A 19156-nucleotide genomic window follows, 5' to 3' on the forward strand; every position below is an offset into this window, starting at 1 on the left:
GTCTATCTAAACGGAAGATATGTTAGACATCAATATTATCTATTTATTTGTATTGATATTTCAAATCAATTAGATCAATTGATTTTCAGATCTATGTATCTATGTGACTATGTCATTTTGATTTGTTATATTTTCTACTATTAATGCAGATTTATGGAATGAAATTATCCTTTTCATAACCAAAAAAAAGAAACTTTACAAGTTGAGCTCAATTTGAATTCAATTTAAAAATAATTTAACTTTTTAAAAATAATTTAAGTTTTTCTTTAGGATAGTACATGATTTACATATATGTAACTAGTATTCTGACTTTTGCACAAGTTTACATTTTAAGCCATAACAAAATAAAATTTGGCTTTGCTACATTAAAGTTAAAACCTAAAAATTTTTTAAAAGCATTTTTATAGTGTGCATTTTTCATCAACAATACGTTGCATGTTCCCCCAAAAAAAGAAAGTAAGTACCATGGGACCATAAGATGGATTTCCTTAGGTTTGCTACTATAGGCAATTTCAAGTAGAAATCTGTCCATTTATTATAGGTCAATATCTGGTAATAAAATGCATAACATAATTTACTCTACAAAATGTACATGCAAAGGCAACTCTAGACCTATGTATTAATAACCGATAAAAGATATTCAGTTAAAATCCAAATTTAAAGTTTAGAATAGCAAAAACAAGTCAAATTTAATTCAATTGCAACAAATAGTGACTGATTTTGCATAATTACATTACTATTTTTAATGAAAATGGATGTTCCGTTAGGATAATTTTGCATTTTGTACAAATAAAGATTTAATTTAGTGCGATTAATTAACCTAAGGCTGTATCTGGATGGCCAAAACACATCTGTCGTAACCCTCCCTAAAACACCTGAATACTACCAACAAAAAAGACACCCTATAATACATAAATGCTATCAACCACCACCACAACCTCGCCCCACTACACCCTTTAGAAAATACTAGTACCAGTTTCATGTTTAGTTACTTTTTCAGGAGTAAATGAATGGTGTGCGAACTATATTTATGAATATGCAAGGTATATGTATACTTTAGCAGCCTCAGCTTCCCGAAGTACCACAGGGGCGTCTAGTGTTTTAGAGAGAGAAAGAGAGGTCGGCGAAATGGTTGAGAAGGGAAATAAGCCCAGGAAGGAGGAGGTTGTCACCAGGGAGTACACCATCAACCTCCACAAACGCCTCCATGGATGCACATTTAAGAAGAAAGCTCCAAAAGCCATCAAGGAAATCAGAAAGTTTGCCCAGAAGGCCATGGGAACAACTGATGTTAGAGTTGATGTGAAGCTGAACAAGTTCGTTTGGAGCCGTGGGATCCGCAGTGTGCCAAGAAGAGTCCGTGTCCGAATTGCACGCAAGAGAAATGAAGATGAAGATGCCAAGGAGGAGCTTTACTCCTTGGTTACTGTTACTGAAGTTCCCGAGGGATTCAAGGGGTTGGGTACTAAAGTTATTGATGATGATGATGAGTGATAATTTTCTCAGTTTCTATGCCGTTGCAATTTTGGCTGTATTATTAGATCATTTTGATGTTAGTTCAGTTTTGACTCCCTTACTACAGGAGAATGACTTGAATGAATTATTATATCAGCTGTTTGCTTGTTTAAGAAAAAAAAAAAGGTATATGTATAATATTTATTGTTCGAGCTCAATTGGCTTATTATGTGAATAAGCCTTTGTCAATTTGAAGTAGCTTTAATCAGCTTTATTCATGAAAAGTTTGGTTCACTAAAAGCTCTTTCTGCACACAATGAATTCTTGTAACCCAAAAAACATAATATAAGGAAGAAGAAGTGAATTAAGGGGGGAAAAAGGAAAACTGAAAGAAAGAAAAAATAAAAAGATATCAGAATGTACTATTTTGTCATTATGAAGCTCATTATGAACCCTTATTAATTTTTCTAATCAGTGGTCCTATCTGTTTTGAATTCCAGATGACTGCTACCTTTTTTCCCTCTGGATAGTGAGAGCACAACCAATTGCTGGTCCTGAATATTTACTCATGCATGATTTTAGTTTTGTTTAAGTCTGAAATGTTTCAGTTGCTGGGGTTTTTAAGGATGAAATTTGGGTCGAATCTATTAAGAAAGAGACCGGTAATTAGTGTTAGTACATTTTTTTAAGTTCTTAAGAAATGCTGACTGTTTGAGATGGCAAGAAAGGGCACACAGTTGAAGAGTTGAAAGAAAAAGTTATCTACGGGAGTCATCCATATGATTTTCGAGACTGCAAGGTGACCGAAACAATGGGCTATTTTTGTTTTATTTTTAGTTAGTGGAATTCCAATCAGACTGTTTGAGTATGGGGATGAGTGGCTTACTGGGGCTTGGTCGTTTTGACAACATCATAATTTGATAAAGATCTCCTTTTTCCCATTTACAAAATTGCAGTTTTTCGGTTTCCCATTTTACAATATTTCCAATGAAATATAAGGTTGGGATACTGAGGGTAGTTGTCATACATACCCCTAGGAGGATATTTGCGTCATTAACACATAAACCTATATAGTTTTTAAAAATTTTTCCCTATTCTTGAATGTTGGAGTTAGGAATAGCCAACAAAAAACAGAGAGAGAGAGAGATGTATATATACACATATATAGGAGCTATGAATATATAGTCATAATTTACAATAAAGCCTCTATAAATTAATATTCGATAAAGTAATAAATTTTATTAAATAATAATTTTTTCCAATCCCAGCTTGGGCTAACACGCTAAATAAATAATTTTGATAAAATAACAAGATAATAATTTTTTTTTGAAAATCTTACATTACCTTTTCATTATATTCATATCATAAATTAATAATTCACTAAAATTGCATAGATTCCTATTGTTATTTATTTTTTCAAAAACCCATTGTTGCAATTGTTTTTGAGTGCATGTGGGATTCTCTACTATATTCATGTAATGCTTTATGTATTTGATTAAACATGGTTGATTTATGAATACATTTTAAATGGGAAACCATAGTTTAACAATAAGATACATAAGAAGATTTTATGTTTATTTATTTATACATATACTATTTATTAGATGCATTTAATAAAATCGAAATGGACATCTATCATTTAGTATTTCTAACTCTTTTGGACCTCTTGATAATGAAAAAATGATACCAATGATGTACATTAATAGAATTAAATTATACTTACAAATAAAGTAGATATGAATTGATATATATTACATAGACTTTAAGCCTTGTTTTACTAATAGAATAATTCATATTTTTATAAAATAAAATAAAACTTTAGTTGACTAAATAAGTGTTTCTTTGAATTGTAAGTAGACTTAATAAATTAATAATTTATTAATTTATTGGTTAATTAATATCTCTTTATATTAATAGAATTGGTATGGTTCCAATTTTATTAATTTATAGAGGTTTTTACTACATTTGTTGAATTTGTGGCTTTCCACTTTATTCTTTCCCTTTCATCCTTCCATTTCTTCTCTCCATCACTAAATAGACAAAATTGGTCAAGATAAAAGTAGTTTTCTCTTCTCCATATGAAATCAAACCATGTTAATGTTGTGTACTAAATTTTGGTATTAATCTGTCAATGCTAAAAAGTTTAAAAAAGAAACTCACTAAGATGCTTATTCTCTCTGGAACCTTTCTAGTCAAAATCTCCTTTATTTCTCCTATGGAAAAGAGATCAAATTTGATCTTTTTCCATATGAGGGAACTCTCTCTCTAACTTTTAGTTTCTCTTCTTTGAATAAATTTTTTTCTAGGGGCTTCTAGTGAGAGATTCTTCTTTCCTACGATCTCCTAGTGAGAGTTTTTTTCTTCTAAATTGTTCTAGTGAGATACTTTCTTGAGTTTTTGTGACGTCCCCACCTCTCCCCAGGGCGAACCCTATGGTATCACCGGGACGCCTGCCCAACTTTCGTTAGGACTCACGCACTCATTCTAGTTTAATAAAAATCCACAAGTCAACCATAGACTTAGGATTAAAGAAATTTCAAATATACAAGCCAAATCCTTCTAAGGCTACCATTTACAATTACAATCCAAAAACCCCAAATATAACAAAATTTACACTTCCAAAGTCTCTAACATCATACAAAAAATTTACTAACTTTAATCAAAAACCGCTAGTCTAAAGTCCCCAACTTCCACTTTCAAAACCTGTTAAGGAAAACAACTTAGGGTGAGTTAATGCTCAGTGAGTCAAAGAAAATCAAGCAAGCAAACAAGTAACACAAATTAAATCAAATATCACACTTAAAAGTGACTTAACATGAAATTTCATTTAAGTGCACAAATAAGAAGTAAAACACAAGTAGAAAGAATATATAAGCTCTCAGGAGCTAAATCCACACTGCTTCACGGTATTCTTGAACCACAATTTTCAAATATTGACACTCCGTCAACCAAGCAAGTAACAAGTCCATAGAACCCCACTTTTCCGTCCACCATTACAGCCCCCCTGCTGGGCCCACACGTCAAACAAGATGTGATATTACTCGAATAATCCAAGCAAGTCAAGTACACAAACCCAAGGTTCACCAAACTCCTCAACCAAGCCCTTGCTAGCTTGAGTTGAATGACTAGCCATTAGGTTTTGGGCGTCCCCACAAGTACAATTGGTCGATGAGACAACGCTCCAATCGACTTAAAATTGATCATAGCACTGAGTCAAGATGAGAGGCACCTCCCACCCAAATAGGGTGTGGTACATGCTGCCGCTCAGTGCTCACGAGTCAAAACATGTTCGAGTACAAGTGCAAGTCACACAAATTCATATTTCAAATAGCAAGCATTCAAGAGGGAGAGAACGAGGGCGATAAGGTACACCCTCGCCTCGGTAAGTTCACGAATCACATAGCACTTGTATAAATATCATTTCAATCATAGCAACATGACGCATGCACTTGACACTCACCAAAAGTCAAGGGCAAAGCAAGAGCAAAAGCAAAAGGTTAGATGAGCTCCTCGGTGTCCACGTGACCACCTGAGACATGCACAATCATAGTTATCTAGGTACTCGATCAAGGCTAATAAGAAAAATATCCTCTTGCTACCCACACTCAAAAGCCATAAGTTCAAGTCAAATTAAAAGAGACTTTCTCGCTTGATCACTGAAATAATACTCAAGAAGGACTCAAAAGTCGTTTTTGAGTCAAGTCGTGGCAAGAATTCTCAATTCCAAAAGAAAAGTACCACGCTTAATTTTTGGCACGAAAATCAAGAAAAGTAAAATGATTTTCATATTTTAAAACTTCTGTCAACAGGTATTTTGGGAGGAAAACATCTAGTCACCATATTATGAGTGACCAACTAGTATTTATAGGAGTACAATCCTAACAAACTATTTACAAAAATACCCTTACTAATTTATTATCTACAAGAATACTTATATTCTCTTAACACTCCCCCTCAAGTTGGAGCATATATATCATAAGCACCCAACTTGTTACAAAGGTATTTCACCCTAGAGCCCCCTAAGCTCTTGGTAAACACATCAGCCAATTGATCTACAGACGGTACATGAGATGTCTTGATGACCCCGTCAAGCAATTTCTCTCGAATGAAATGACAATCAACTTCAATATGTTTTGTTCTTTCATGAAACATTGGATTAGACGCAATATGAACAGCCGCCTGATTATCACACACTAAATTCATAGGCTGTTTATGCTCAAACCCAAGTTCAAGTAACATGCTCTTCAACCAAACCAACTCACACACAGTGTGAGCCATAGCGCGGTATTCAGATTCTGCACTTGATCTGGATACAACTGTTTGCTTCTTACTCTTCCACGACACTAAATTACCACCAACAAACACACAATATCCTGTAGTCGATCTTCGATCTGAGGCAGAACCAGCCCAATCTGCATCACTATATCCTTCAATATCAGTGTGTCCATGATTTTGATACAGCAACCCTTTTCCAGGAGCACTCTTAAGATACCTGAGAATCCGTATAACAGCATCCCAATGACTAGTACGAGGGGTGTCAAGAAATTGACTCACAGCACTTACTGCAAACGAAATGTCAGGTCTCGTTACAGTGAGATAATTTAATTTACCCACAAGTTTTCGATATTGCTTAGGATCATCAAGTAATGCACCTTGATCTCCTGCTAATTTCACATTGGGATCCATAGGAGTATCCACAGGTCGGCAACCTAACATTCCAACTTCACTTAACATATCGAGTACATATCGAGTACATATCGAGTACATATCGAATACATATCGAGTACATATCGAGTACACTGTAGAAATTTAGTGAGCTTACTAACAGACATTAGATTAAAAGGCAAATTGGGTACGTAAAGAACAGAAGACAGCGGAAGTGATGGATTAATTTCTACAGTGCCTAGTCCTTTAACTTTAGTGGTAGATCCATCAGCTAAAGTAACATGAGAAAAGGGAGTAGACTCTTGAAAATTAGAAAAAATTTTAGAGGTACCTGACATATGATCAGTAGCTCCGGAATCAATAATCCATGAGTCATTACCTTTTTGTGCTAAAGAAGCAGAGGGAAGAGATGCGTGATTTGTAGATTGGTATTGTAGGAATTTAACATAATCTTCCTCAGATATAGTAACAGTCTTCTGGGACCCATGTGCAGAAAAACTCGATTCAATTTGATCAGTAGTAACCGCATTAACAAACCTTTTAACCATGACGAATAGCACGTCAAACCAAGGACGGGGTCAAAACTCAAAATGACAGTGACGTGTGAATAGTACTCGTGAACAGTGCGCTGTGAACAATACCGACGTGAACAGTGCCCCCGTGAACAGTACCGCGTGAACAGTGCCGTGAACAGTACGGGTGTGAACAGTGCCCCCGCGATGAACAGTGCGGCGTAAACAGTACTTTTACTAGATGTTTAACCTGAACCCTAGGACTCTTGCTCTGATACCATGTCAACAGGTATTTTTGGAGGAAAACATCTAGTCACCATATTATGAGTGACCAACTAGTATTTATAGGAGTACAACCCTAACAAACTATTTACAAAAATACCCTTACTAATTTATTATCTACAAGAATACTTATATTCTCTTAACAACTTCTAATCCTATGCCCAAGTTTTAGAATATAAAGGAGCGTTCACGTTTTCTAAACTTATGAAGTCAAAATCTATTAAAACGTTACTTATTTTCATAGTAAATTATTGAAGTTAAAAGTTCCAAGTTTCGAATATAAACCTAGTGAAATTTCTCAAGAATTACTCTAGCAAAACGCTCCAATTTATGGTTCATTTTCATGGAAACCAAGGGCATAAGACTAGGAGATAAAATCCATTTTCCAAGTATGAAATGAGTGCAAATAATCAAGAAAGTTAGGCTTGAAATCTAGAAAATGCTTCCAAGCCACTTTGGAGCTTTTATCACTTTATGAGGAAAATCTCAGTTTTGACAACGTTCTTTGGAAAATCATATCTTGAGTTCCATAAGTCCAAAATTTGTAAATCTTATACCGTTAGAAAATAGACTCAATGATAAAACTCTCTAGAATAAACTTTTACCAGATTCAAATCAGAAATCAGTCAAATTTTTGTTCCAAATCGCTGCTTTAGTAAGGACAGGGCAAAACAGTCTTGAATTTCAGTGAAGTTCGAAAATTTGGCAAAATTCATAGGAATCAAACTAACCCTTGAAATTTATACCACTGAAAGAACTCCAAGTCTAGTTTCAAACGCAATAAACAGAACTCAATTTGGATTTTTCTACACCAAGATACAACAGTTTTATGAAAGCTGGTTTTTGAAACCTAGTTCACGAAATTCCAACTTTGGAACACCCGACACAGTTTCTAAGTCAGGTCATAACTAAGGCTATACAAGTCCAAAATTAGTGTGATTTATGGCGTTGAAAACTAGATTCAAAGTACTAAAAATCATTAGAAGAGACTGTCTTCAAATTCATTTCGTAAGGGGAGTGAAAATGAGTTACAAACTACAGCTGTGCTTGACTCTCGGTTAAAACAGTGAGTGAAAACAGCCAATTTTGCCGGTTCACTGCCACTCATAGAAAACGAACTAGCAAGTACATTTTATATAGTTAGAAAGCCCTCGGAGTCTAGTTTCATATGCCACAAACGGCACTTGATTTTGACTCCTGTATGAAAAATAATGTGATGTTTAGTACACACTGGTCGGCTGCACTTATCAGAAATTTCCGGTTTGATTTCCTCCCTTTAGCTTAACTTAAACTCATCCAAATGAAGTGATTTTTGGAAGATAATTTACACACATATAACCCAACATGTTGCAAGCATTTTTGCGTCAATATAACCACAAATTTCAAAATTAAAACAAGGAAAATAAACCAGCAAAAATCGGACAGCCTTGCTTCTTCTTTCTCTTCAAATTTTTCCCTCCAAATCTCACACCAAAACCAAGCTAGAAATCACTAAAACAATAACCAAACAAACAAGAAATCCTCAAGGCCACTACCTAACAATCTTCCTCAAGGCATCTACCTAATGTCAAGGTTCATGGAACCCATCAAAAAACCCAAGCTTATCTAGCTAAAACTAACTAAAAACTACTAAAAGAGGAAAGAAAAATGGGAGCTTTGAGGGTACCTTTCCTCCAAGAGTAGTAAGCAAAATCACAAAAAATCAAGCTCTAAATCACCAAGAATCTCTCCTCCTCCAAGTCTCCTACTAAGCTTGAGGATGATCCAAGAGAATGAGCAAAGTTGGAGCAAGTTTTAGTGAGCAAAATGAAGAAGAAAGATTGAAACTTGCTTGGCTAAATGGAGGATGAAGTGCTCGGCCAAGGGAGGGAGAAGAGAGAGAGTTTGTGTGTAATTTTGGTGAAGTGATTTGGATGAAAGAAAGATGGGACATAAAGCTACTTTTGAGGGTGCAAAAGTCAACTATTGAATACTGCCCATTAGTACTCCTAATTGAGTTTAATTCAACTCATTCACCTCTAATCTCTCAATTAGCTTTTCTTAGTTTATCATTGATCATCCTTAATTCTCCAAGATCACTGCACTCTCCGACCAAATATCGCCTCGAAAAACGTATATTCACTTATCTTCACTAATCACGCGACAGAAAAATTAACTTTAGAAGCAAACGTTTTAAAATTATAAAAATAAGGTAATGTACCATGCAAATGCAATTAAAATGAATGAAATAAATTAATTGGAGCAAATGCAATTAAAATGAATGAAATAAATTAATTGGAGCAAATGAATAAATAAATAATTAGATAAACCAATAAAATAAAATAAAATAAAAATTCAGCTCCTCACAGTTTTTCCTTATGACACTTTTTTTTTTGGTTTTGGTCTTTTTTATGAAATTTGAGATTTTTTAAATCTAGAATCCAGTCTCTCATATTGCAATTTCTCTACTATTGTCAAATCTAAATTTTTCTTAGATTTCTTTTTAGATTTGAACCAATTTTAATCAGATTTCACTGTCACAAGACATCCAGAGATGTATTGGAAGATATTTAAAAACATCAATATTATTTTTATTTGTATTAATTTCTTCAATCTATCATATTTATTGATTTTAGATCTATATGTATCGATGTCATTTTGTTTAATGTATTTTGTTGTTAGTGTAGATTTATTGAATAAAATGATCTGTTCTATCAAAGAAAAAAAAAAAGAATTTCACTGAGATGCACCTCCTTATTAAAAGTTTCTTCATATTGCTGCTTGTAGTTTCATGCCAATTCTATGGTCGAGGTTTTCAGTTCTCCAATTTCACAAGTCATCTTCTCTTCTTTATTTCTCCTAATAATTCGAATCACTTTCATTGGATTTGTGAACATCAGCATCTTGTAGGGATTAGAGAAATTCTCTGCAAATATATAGTAACTAAATTTTCTCCCTCGATCAAAAGTTTTAAATGGACTGCATCAGGTAAAGCTAATACTTCGAAAAATTTCACTACTATGGTAAAAGATGCACGCACGGCTTTATTTACCTGAATGGCTATTGTTAGACAAGCTGTTCATCAAGTCTGATTCTTTTTCTGTTTCAGTCATTATGTATCAAGTGTCTTGCTAAATGCAGTGTGACACTGCATTCAATTGTTCCGCTGAAAAGAAACCAAAAGGAACGATTGCAAATTCTGCAGCAGATTCATGATTTCTAAAGCCCATGACTTGGATAACATACAAAAGGGCAACAAAAAATACGAAATGAAAAATAGCAGGATATGCAAAATTCAAATATTGAACGTAAAACGATTGAACTGAAAGAAACTGCCCTTTTAGAGAATATTTATATTTACATGAACTGAGCATGACCGCTGCAATTTAACCGCTTACTCGTCTTTCCACCAGGAAGCAGCACCATGCTAAATATACAAGATAAGCTGTTCATCAACTAACTTTAACAGAACTAGACAAATTATTAGATTTTGTCAGCTTACTTGCTAGACTATTCAGAAAAATAGATACACAAAAGGTCAGTGTCCAAAAAGAACCTTGCTGGAGAACCTCCATAATACCATTCAAGAGATATTGCATCACAAGATTCATTCTGCACCACCAAAAAAATGATGATAGGAAAAAATTGCAGAAGAGTCTTCAAAGAAACATTTGAGCAAAAAATGCAAACAACAATATGAGAAGTTAGAGCCTAAGTGAAATGACATTCTTAGTTGCCAACCAGATAGTATCATTTTTACATCACCAATAAATACTTGTTGGAACACAGTATTTGACACACGACATGATGTTGCTTGGTGGTTAATTTGTGGAATGACTATAATCTCATTGATTAACTGCTTCTCTAAGCTTGGAAGCCTTTTAGAAGTTCTCTGATTTTTACATATAATGGAAATGACAAAACATTCAAGTGATACAGGCTGGAAAAAAAAAAGAAAAAGAAAAATTTGATCAGAAGATGGCAATGTAAGGAATGAGCCAAGAATAGTTCCCAAAAAAAAGGAGCATATCAACCACAAATTGAAGAATTACCTTCAAGGCAAAACATTAATTATAATATCAAGCAAAATGGAAACTTAAACCGGCATAAAAATTAGACTAAACGACTTGAGAAATTTAAGCTGCAAATAATGCACGATCAAGCAAAGATATTCAGATGAAATCAGATTGAAAATGCAAATGCAAACCAGTAGGATATCATGGAAGTAGAGCACTGATAGACGTGATACTAATATATAACTGTTCAACCAACCCAACAAAAGGAAACAAAGACAACTAACTGGATGGACAATAATCACAGACAGCAAGAATTAAAACGCAGCAAAACCTAAACCTGAAAGGTGGATCCAGTAAATAACCAAGTGCCAAGAAGAGTTCTGAAGACAAACCACACTCTTGAGAATATACATCACTAGATAGACATGATCAAAAGATTAAGCATGTTAAGATTTAAGGCTGTAGACAGATAAATGCCTGCCTCATGCAACTGATAGAATAAACTAAATTTTACTCAAGTCAGTTTTCACCATTTTGAAAAAACTAGGTTCCCAAAAAAAAACTGCAAAATCAAAGTACTAACACCTAACCAAATCAAACTTAAGAACTTTCAAGCACAGGTGCCTATGTCACAGGGGAACCAAAGATGGATAATGGAGAGCGAAGGCCAACACAGAGCCACACATGGAATTTTCATTTTTCAGTTCACATATCAATAGTTAGATGAACGCACTGATCTAAAGTGGAACTGGCTGAACTTTCATCATGGCAGCTTACCCCTTGTGGACATTGAAAAGTAACCAAGAGGAACAGAGGGTAAGGTTGACAATTTGGGAGTGGGATGACAGTTCATATGTGCACAAGTACAATACACTAAAGTAATTTCTTCTCATTTAAGTCTTTATAAGATAGCATTGCTCACGATTAATTACTGTACATCGAATGGTGGCTTAGTTGTACTTTTAGCAAAGAAAATATTTCTAAAATTTACTGCAGCAAGTTGGAGAGAGACATTATCAAACAACTACCTATTCGGAGAAGAATGTTTTGCCATTGACCTCACCATGTAGTACAAAAATTTTGCAGCAAAAACGATTGTAATTTCCTCAACGGAAAATTGCCCCTTATAGCAAAAGAAGCAGTTTCAATGACAAAAGACTTGCTCTTTGACAAAGAGCACAACTTACCCGAGCACCTCAGTCTTTTATCAGTCGAACATTCTTGACAAAAAATTCACTTGACATGACCGAGTTCCATTTAAATGCTTTAACATTTCATTAGGGGGCAACCAAATTGCTTACAAAACCTCAACCAGCATAATAAAAAAATTGTATTTCGATACTTGACTCAAACCCAGAGGACCAACAGATAAAGTAGACCGCTCTCCGTAAGATTTCTTGTATAGTGATTAAAGTGATGTGTGCAGTCGTCAATCATATGCCTCTTATGATAATTGACTGATAGATAGAGAGAATATAAGAACGAAGCCCTCATTTGTGGTTTCACTAACCTGAGTAGGGATCATTATTCATTTTTCTTTTCTTTTACAAAGTCCTTTCTGGTTTCATTTATTAGTGGGCTCCTGTTTTACAAGCGTGGAGTCTATTAAAATATTTCATCTTGTTCATTTACCTGGATATCATTATGGTAAAGACTGCTATGTTTCTCATGTTTTAACATTCTATTCGAGGGATGCCGGCATTTGACCACTGCAAAATATTTTACAATGAACTCAATTAACATTGCAAAATGAACTCAAGTAATATTTTCATGTTTTACAATGAACTCAAGTAACATTGCAAAATGAAACAGCAAACATGATCAAATTGAATATTGAGTACCTAAAAGTTGATCACTGACTTGTAAAGACATTATTAGAAATGCATCCATCCGACAGTGACTAAATTCATAAGGACAAGATAGCAAGTCTGCATCTATAATTGGCTCATACTTTTCAAAAGTGCAATTTTTGCATGTCTGAATTTTCAACCGCAAACACACAAAATTAGGGAAGAACATGTTTTTCAAATCATCTAACTTTAATTATCAGGTTAGTACACTGTGCAAATAAGATTGAAGGAAAAATGAATCCCTAATGCAATTCACTGCTAATTATTTTGTCTACCAATCAACAGTACAACTGAGGGACATTGACAGCTTAGGACCTTGGCTTTCTGACTCTATCAGTACAACAGAGGACAGATTGGGATTTCAAAAAGCGTTGTGCCATTATGTTTTGAACTGGTAAACAATTTAAAGAACCACTGCAAACAATCCACTTTGTTTCATGCCACTCATTTGTTTATTAACATACTATTATAGTGCTGGAAACCATTTAATATGCCACTCCAAGCACACCAAATGTTAATCAATGAGCATATCACAATCATAGTGCAAGAAACAACATCATCAGGTTATACAAGTCTCTATTATGTAGACAGACTTGGCTCATGAATGAAATGTATATCAGTAAATAGAACACTATCAGCATAGAACTAGTTATACAACTGATTTAGAACAAAAGGGAGTCAGTCATTACCAAAGGTTCTTCATTGCATCCTATTTGAAGCTACTCCAGAAGCAATTCAACCTTGCTTTTTGGAATTCTTCTGTTGTATCATAAACTCATGAAATTTCTCAGCTTTTTGTCGCATGCCCAATATCATCTCTTCTGTATCGTCAACAATTTGCTTTGGCAAATGGACCTCCAAGTAGTCGAGCCAGTCCCCTAGAGTCATCTTCTCCAAATCCAGCACGGACGAATTACCATTTTTAACCTCAGACAAACGTCCCAATGCACCAGAATCCGACATACCAGAATTCCTTCCCCCTTTCACTAGCATCCCATCAACAACTCTACCTTCCTCCTCTTCCAACACCTCCTCCACTGGATAATCCTTGTTCACCTCCAAACCCACTATCTCAATTGTCTCAACTGCTTTTACAATTTCCTCCTTAACAGTATCAATCGGAGTCTCCACCTTCAAATTTCTCCGCCCCCTTCTACCTTTCTTGGTATTTTTATTACCCAGTTCTTCAAGATTCTCTACATTTCCCTCTTCCACTGCACTCCTAGTAACCCTCTTAACACTGATATTTTCCTCATCCTTCACTGCAGGAATTGTCAAAACCTTTTCTATTTCTTTACTCTCCAAATTTCCTCCCTTCCTCGTATTCCTAGTAATCCTCTTCGAACTCTGTACTTGCACTTGCTTTCCTTCCACCCCATCAGCAACATTCTGATTAGTGTCTGCACAAACCCCTAATCCCTCTTCCTTTTTTGCACGCCTACCCCTCCTCAGTCTCAATTTTGCCACAGCCTCGCCTCGCCCCACATTCTCATTTCCCCCAACATTTCCAACTCCAATTTTATCTTCCAAAGTTCCCTCCTTGTTCTTGCTTCGAGTCCTCCTCAAATTCTCTTTTCTCCCTAAATTATCCATTTTCTCATTGTCCCCTTCATTCAAATCCTTAGAACCCAAAACTTCACTAATTTCCAAAACCCCCTCGCCTTTCCCCATTTGACACCTCCCATTCTCATTATCCTCATTTTTCTCCCCAAATCGCAACTCACTACTTTCATCAACCACCCCTAATTTCCCAGCCCTCCGCCTCGTGGGATTTCTCCTCACTTTAATCTCCTCCGCCTCCACCGTAGCACGAATTTCAACTTGGATCGAAGTATACTCACCTATCTTAATCGCATCGCCGTCGGAGAGCTGCACTGAAGAAAAAGGCTCAAGACCATTACCGTTCAAAAAAGTGCCGTTGGAGGACCCAAGGTCTGATAAGCTCCAATTTCCAGACTTGTCCTCAAAACTAATTGCCAGATGCTTAGTAGAAATCCCGGCGTCTTTGATGGCAATCGTGTTCCCGCGAATTATTCGACCGACTTGGATCTTGGATCCGGGTATGAACTCTAGGGTTTGGCCCTCCAATGGACCTTTCTCCATTATTAGCCTCAAATTTGAGCTTAACCCTTCTGCTTTGCCTTCCATTTAGGGTTTAATTACATCAAAATGCTTCAATTTTGGGTTTAATTAGATCAGACGAAAAGAAAGAAGAAAAGAAGAGGAAAAGTCAGAAAGTATTTTGCTTTTTTTTTGGGGATTTTGTTGAAGACGACGAGGGAGAAGGAGAGGAAGAGAGGGAAGAAAAGACGGCGCTAGTTCATTTCAAATTTCGAAAGTGTTTGTACCCTCTGATGAAGAATTTGTACCTTTTGGCTTACAAATAAATAAAAAAAATTTTTTTTTAAAAAAAAGAAAAGGTTAAATACCGGGAGTTGAACCTTGATACAGCTTCCTGCGTAAGGTTTTAAAAAACAAATGATCCGCATGCAAAATTTTTCCTTTTTTGGGCATTTTGCCATTTTGGTCCCTGAACATTTTCCTAATACTAATTTCATCAATTATTAATTATTTTAACCAATTTAGTCCTTGAAGAAGTTGTTTACTACTAACGTAGGACTTTTGATCACATTTTACTCAATCCGCGTGTACCTGCTGGGGCATAATCATCACACTAACCTAATTTTTTGCAATTAACGAACGAATACTCCACATATGCGATTAACTCCAAAAAATAGAATAAATTGGGGGAAATTGGGACAAAAACTAGGGCTTTGTCGAAATTGCAATTGCAGCCAGAAATGAATCGAGAACGTAGGGAGCTTCAACAATCGGTGATAGAGATAGTGATACAGATGGCAATGATCAGGCAAATGCAACTTTTTCAGCCATGGTAGGGTGATGTGTTATCTGTCAACCATTTCCATGCATTTTTCATTGTATTCCCTCAAGCTTTTCATCTGGTTTTGAAACCTTGTCATGTATGATGATCTAGCACAAGTCCAAAACCTCTCCTTCAATGCTTCATCCGAATGTAACTTTTTGAAATTGTTGTGAAGGTGCCTGACACAGTGTCTATGCTTAATATCTGGAAGCACCTCCTAAATTGCGGTCCATAAACTCTAGTTTCGAAGAAAAATAAAATAAAATAGAATATTTAGATTAATTTAATTTATTATTAAATAAAATAAAAAAACTTAAAAAAAATTGATTCAGCAAGTAACCAAGTATTTAAGTTGACAAGCAGTAATGTAGTTTACCTTTTGTTGGTCACTAGTGAATGTCCACTATCTTTCATCATAAATGGACAAGTCTATTTCAAAAATTTGATGAACCATTTCCAAAACTTCTTGTTTTCAGCCTCCACTACCGCATAAACAATGGGATAAAGGCAATCATTTGGATCCATCCCTACAACTATTAATAACACCCTAGGATATGGGGCCTCTTAAATGGCAGCCATCCACACCAATCACAGGCCGACATGTAGACATAAATCCTCTTATAGTGCCTCAAAATAAATATACAGCCTCTGAAATCTCTCTTTCCGTGTGTTTTTATCTAACTCTGTCTCCATATATACTGTGGAACCCATATTACATTTCAAAAGCTCATCACAATAATCCCATAACATTTGTATTGTTATTTATACCTACCATGGATTAAGATCTTTGCTTTCATGAATGTCTTGTACATTTCTAGTATGGTGATATGTATATTTAGTTCCGAATGGATCTTCTCCTTCAATTCTTCAATCATCACTCCCTTACTCAACCTTAAAAGATCTACATACTTTCTAGCCAGAAAACTTGAGGTAGCTCTCTTGTGGCAAAATGTCCGACCACAAGTGTGACGTCCCCACCTCTCCCTAGGGTATCAACGGGATGCCTGTTCAACTCTCGTCGGGGCTCACGCACTCATTCAAGCTTAATATAGAACCACAAAAGAACCATCAACTTAATAAGAAGTACTTCGAATATACAAGCCACAACTTCTAGAGCTAACAATTATAATTACAATCCACCAACCAAGAGTAACAAAAGTTACACTTTAAGAGTCACCAAATTCATACAAAAATAAACTAGCTTCCACCAAATCACTAGTCTAGATCCTCCAATCCACTTCCAAAGCCTGTTAAGGAAAACAAACTTAAAGGGATGAGCGAACGCTCAGTAAGGCCAAGAAAACAGACAAGCAAGCAAGAAATACAAATCAATCAAATAATGCTTAAAAACAACTTTAAACATAACATTTCATTTAAGTGCACGAGTAGGAATTAACACACAAGGAGGATACAGGAGCTTTCAGGAGCTATTCTCACGTCTTGATCAATTTGAGCCATCTAGGGCTGACTCTCCGTCAACCCAAGTAGTAACATGACTGTAGTGCTCCACTTATTTCGTCCATCAAACATAACACCCACTCGGATCCGAAACCAAACATGTATGAAGTGGCGATACTATTCGAGTATGTCTAGCGAGATGTCAAAAGATCAAGCTATATAATTTCCCAAGGTTCACCAAGCTTCTCGACCAAACCCTTGCCGGCTCGAGTTACAAGGTTAGCCAATGGGTTGGAGCATCCGCACAAGTATAATTGATCGACAAGACAACGCTTTAATCGATTTTGAATCGTTCATAGTACTAAGTCGGGATGAGCGGTACCTCCCACCCGAATAGGGCGTGATACATCTAGCCACTCAGTGCTTATGACTTAATATATTTCAAGTACAAGTGCAAGTCATATACAATCATTTAACAAGTATCATTCATTCACAAGAAAGAGAGGACGAGGGCAATAAAGTACACCCTTATCTCGACAAGTTCATGTATCATATAGCACTTGTACACATATCATTTCAATCTCATTAGTATTTAACATGCACTTGACACTCACCACAAGTCAAGGGCAAAACAAGAGTAAAGCGAGAAGTCAGACGAGCTCTTCGGCGTCCTCGTGACCACCTGAGACATGCACAGTCACAATTGTGATGACCCCACCTCCTCCTAGGGCGTACCCCAGGGTTTAGCGAACCACCTGCCCAACTCTCGTCAGGACTCACTCACTCACTTCAAATAAAATAATTCACAACCTCAAGAGTAAATGGAATAATAGTTCCCAAGTTTGGAACGTACATGTACATTCATCTTTATTCCAAACATTCATATAATCCCAAATATAACAAAAGATATGAATTCCAAATACATTCAACCCTAACCGAGCAATAGTGCGAGTACAATAACAAAAATTCAAAAACTAGACTATGTTAGTTTGTACCAGTCTCACGCCCTCGCTCATACCCCCTGTAAGAAAAACAAATTTAACAGAACAGAGTGAGTTAAAACTCATTGAGGTTCCAAAACTTCATGCAGACCCAAGTAGCAAGTTGGCCATATATAAAACTTGAACTCTTAAAATGAACGAGTGTAAAAGTTCATAAAAGAAACAATAACACGACAAGTAATAATCATTTCAAAGTATAAGGATACAAATGGCTCTCAAGAGCTAAATTCCCGTTGCTTCATCATAGCTTGATCAAGTAGTAGTTGACACTCCATCAACTTTCAAGTAAAGTAACCAATCTAGTAGTACACCACTTTAACTTCAATCTCCGTCCACCAATCATCCCCCTTACCGGATTCGAACGACAAGATAAACACGTATGGTAATACTCGAGCATACTGATTAGTTGAGGAGATAACACTCTACTCGACAAAACAAGAGACCCAGGGTTCTTTACCTAATCGACCAGACCCTTGTCGGCTTGACTCGAGTAACTAGCCATAGGGTTTCTGGAATTTCAGAGAGTGCGCACATCATACGCAAGTAATCAAGTTAATTGCAACAAATAAATAAGTATATATCACATTAGAGCAAGTGCGATAAAATACACCCTTGCCTGACAAAACCAAGTAAATATTATCCAATAAAATTCAATCATGTATTTGGAAGCTCTTACCAAAGACTTAGTGCTTGTCAAAATCACGCTCAGGTACAACTCCGTGGTGGGAGTCCAAATCTGTAATAAAATATCATTTAAGAGTTTAAAATCCACTAGGGTTCGAAATATAGGAGTTTCGCTTCAAGAAAATCAAGTAAATGAAACTTGTTTAAGTAGTAGTCATATGACTTGGCAAACTCTAGAAAATTCATGCTCGCTCTTTTAGTTTCGATAAAGAAGTGATTTATACTTTGAAAGTTGCATTTGGTATGAAAATCGAGAAAATCGTATTTTTAAGGGTCGCTACTTTTACTTTTTAAAGGGTACAAGTTTCGGCAAAAAATTTCAGCTTATGTACCTCTTACTAAAGAAAAATTGAATACCATACACAATCGGGGTTCGCTTCAACCTCGAGTCGTCACTCAAGTTTCGAGTTCACTCGCCTAACCCTTGAGC

The 19156-nt window shown here is 35.7% G+C and overlaps 2 protein-coding genes across 2 annotated transcripts; one reads left to right on the forward strand and one right to left on the reverse strand.

Moving 5' to 3' along the window:
- The first annotated feature begins 1060 nt into the window (after positions 1–1060).
- LOC113699316 (large ribosomal subunit protein eL31) lies at positions 1061–1611 on the forward strand. Its single transcript, XM_027219601.2, has one exon. The coding sequence runs from the start codon at positions 1129–1131 to the stop codon at positions 1492–1494; it is 366 nt and encodes a 121-aa protein (XP_027075402.1). The 5' UTR covers positions 1061–1128; the 3' UTR covers positions 1495–1611.
- An 8599-nt stretch (positions 1612–10210) lies between these two features.
- On the reverse strand, positions 10211–15139 carry LOC113698340 (FHA domain-containing protein At4g14490). Its single transcript, XM_027218126.2, has 2 exons — positions 13449–15139; positions 10211–10505 (listed from the first exon to the last, which is right to left on the reverse strand). Exon 1 carries the CDS (start codon positions 14905–14907, stop codon positions 13495–13497), a length of 1413 nt encoding a protein of 470 aa, XP_027073927.1. The 5' UTR covers positions 14908–15139; the 3' UTR covers positions 10211–10505; positions 13449–13494.
- Between the last annotated feature and the right edge of the window lie 4017 nt (positions 15140–19156).

The sequence above is a fragment of the Coffea arabica genome, chromosome 7c (assembly GCF_036785885.1).
Source record: "Coffea arabica cultivar ET-39 chromosome 7c, Coffea Arabica ET-39 HiFi, whole genome shotgun sequence".
NCBI classification, from domain to species: Eukaryota; Viridiplantae; Streptophyta; class Magnoliopsida; order Gentianales; family Rubiaceae; genus Coffea; species Coffea arabica.

Coding starts and splice junctions, on each gene's coding strand:
- LOC113698340 (XM_027218126.2), bottom strand. CDS start 14,907: ATGGAAGGCAAAGCAGAAGGGTTAAGCTCAAATTTGAGGCTAATAATG.
- LOC113699316 (XM_027219601.2), top strand. CDS start 1,129: ATGGTTGAGAAGGGAAATAAGCCCAGGAAGGAGGAGGTTGTCACCAGG.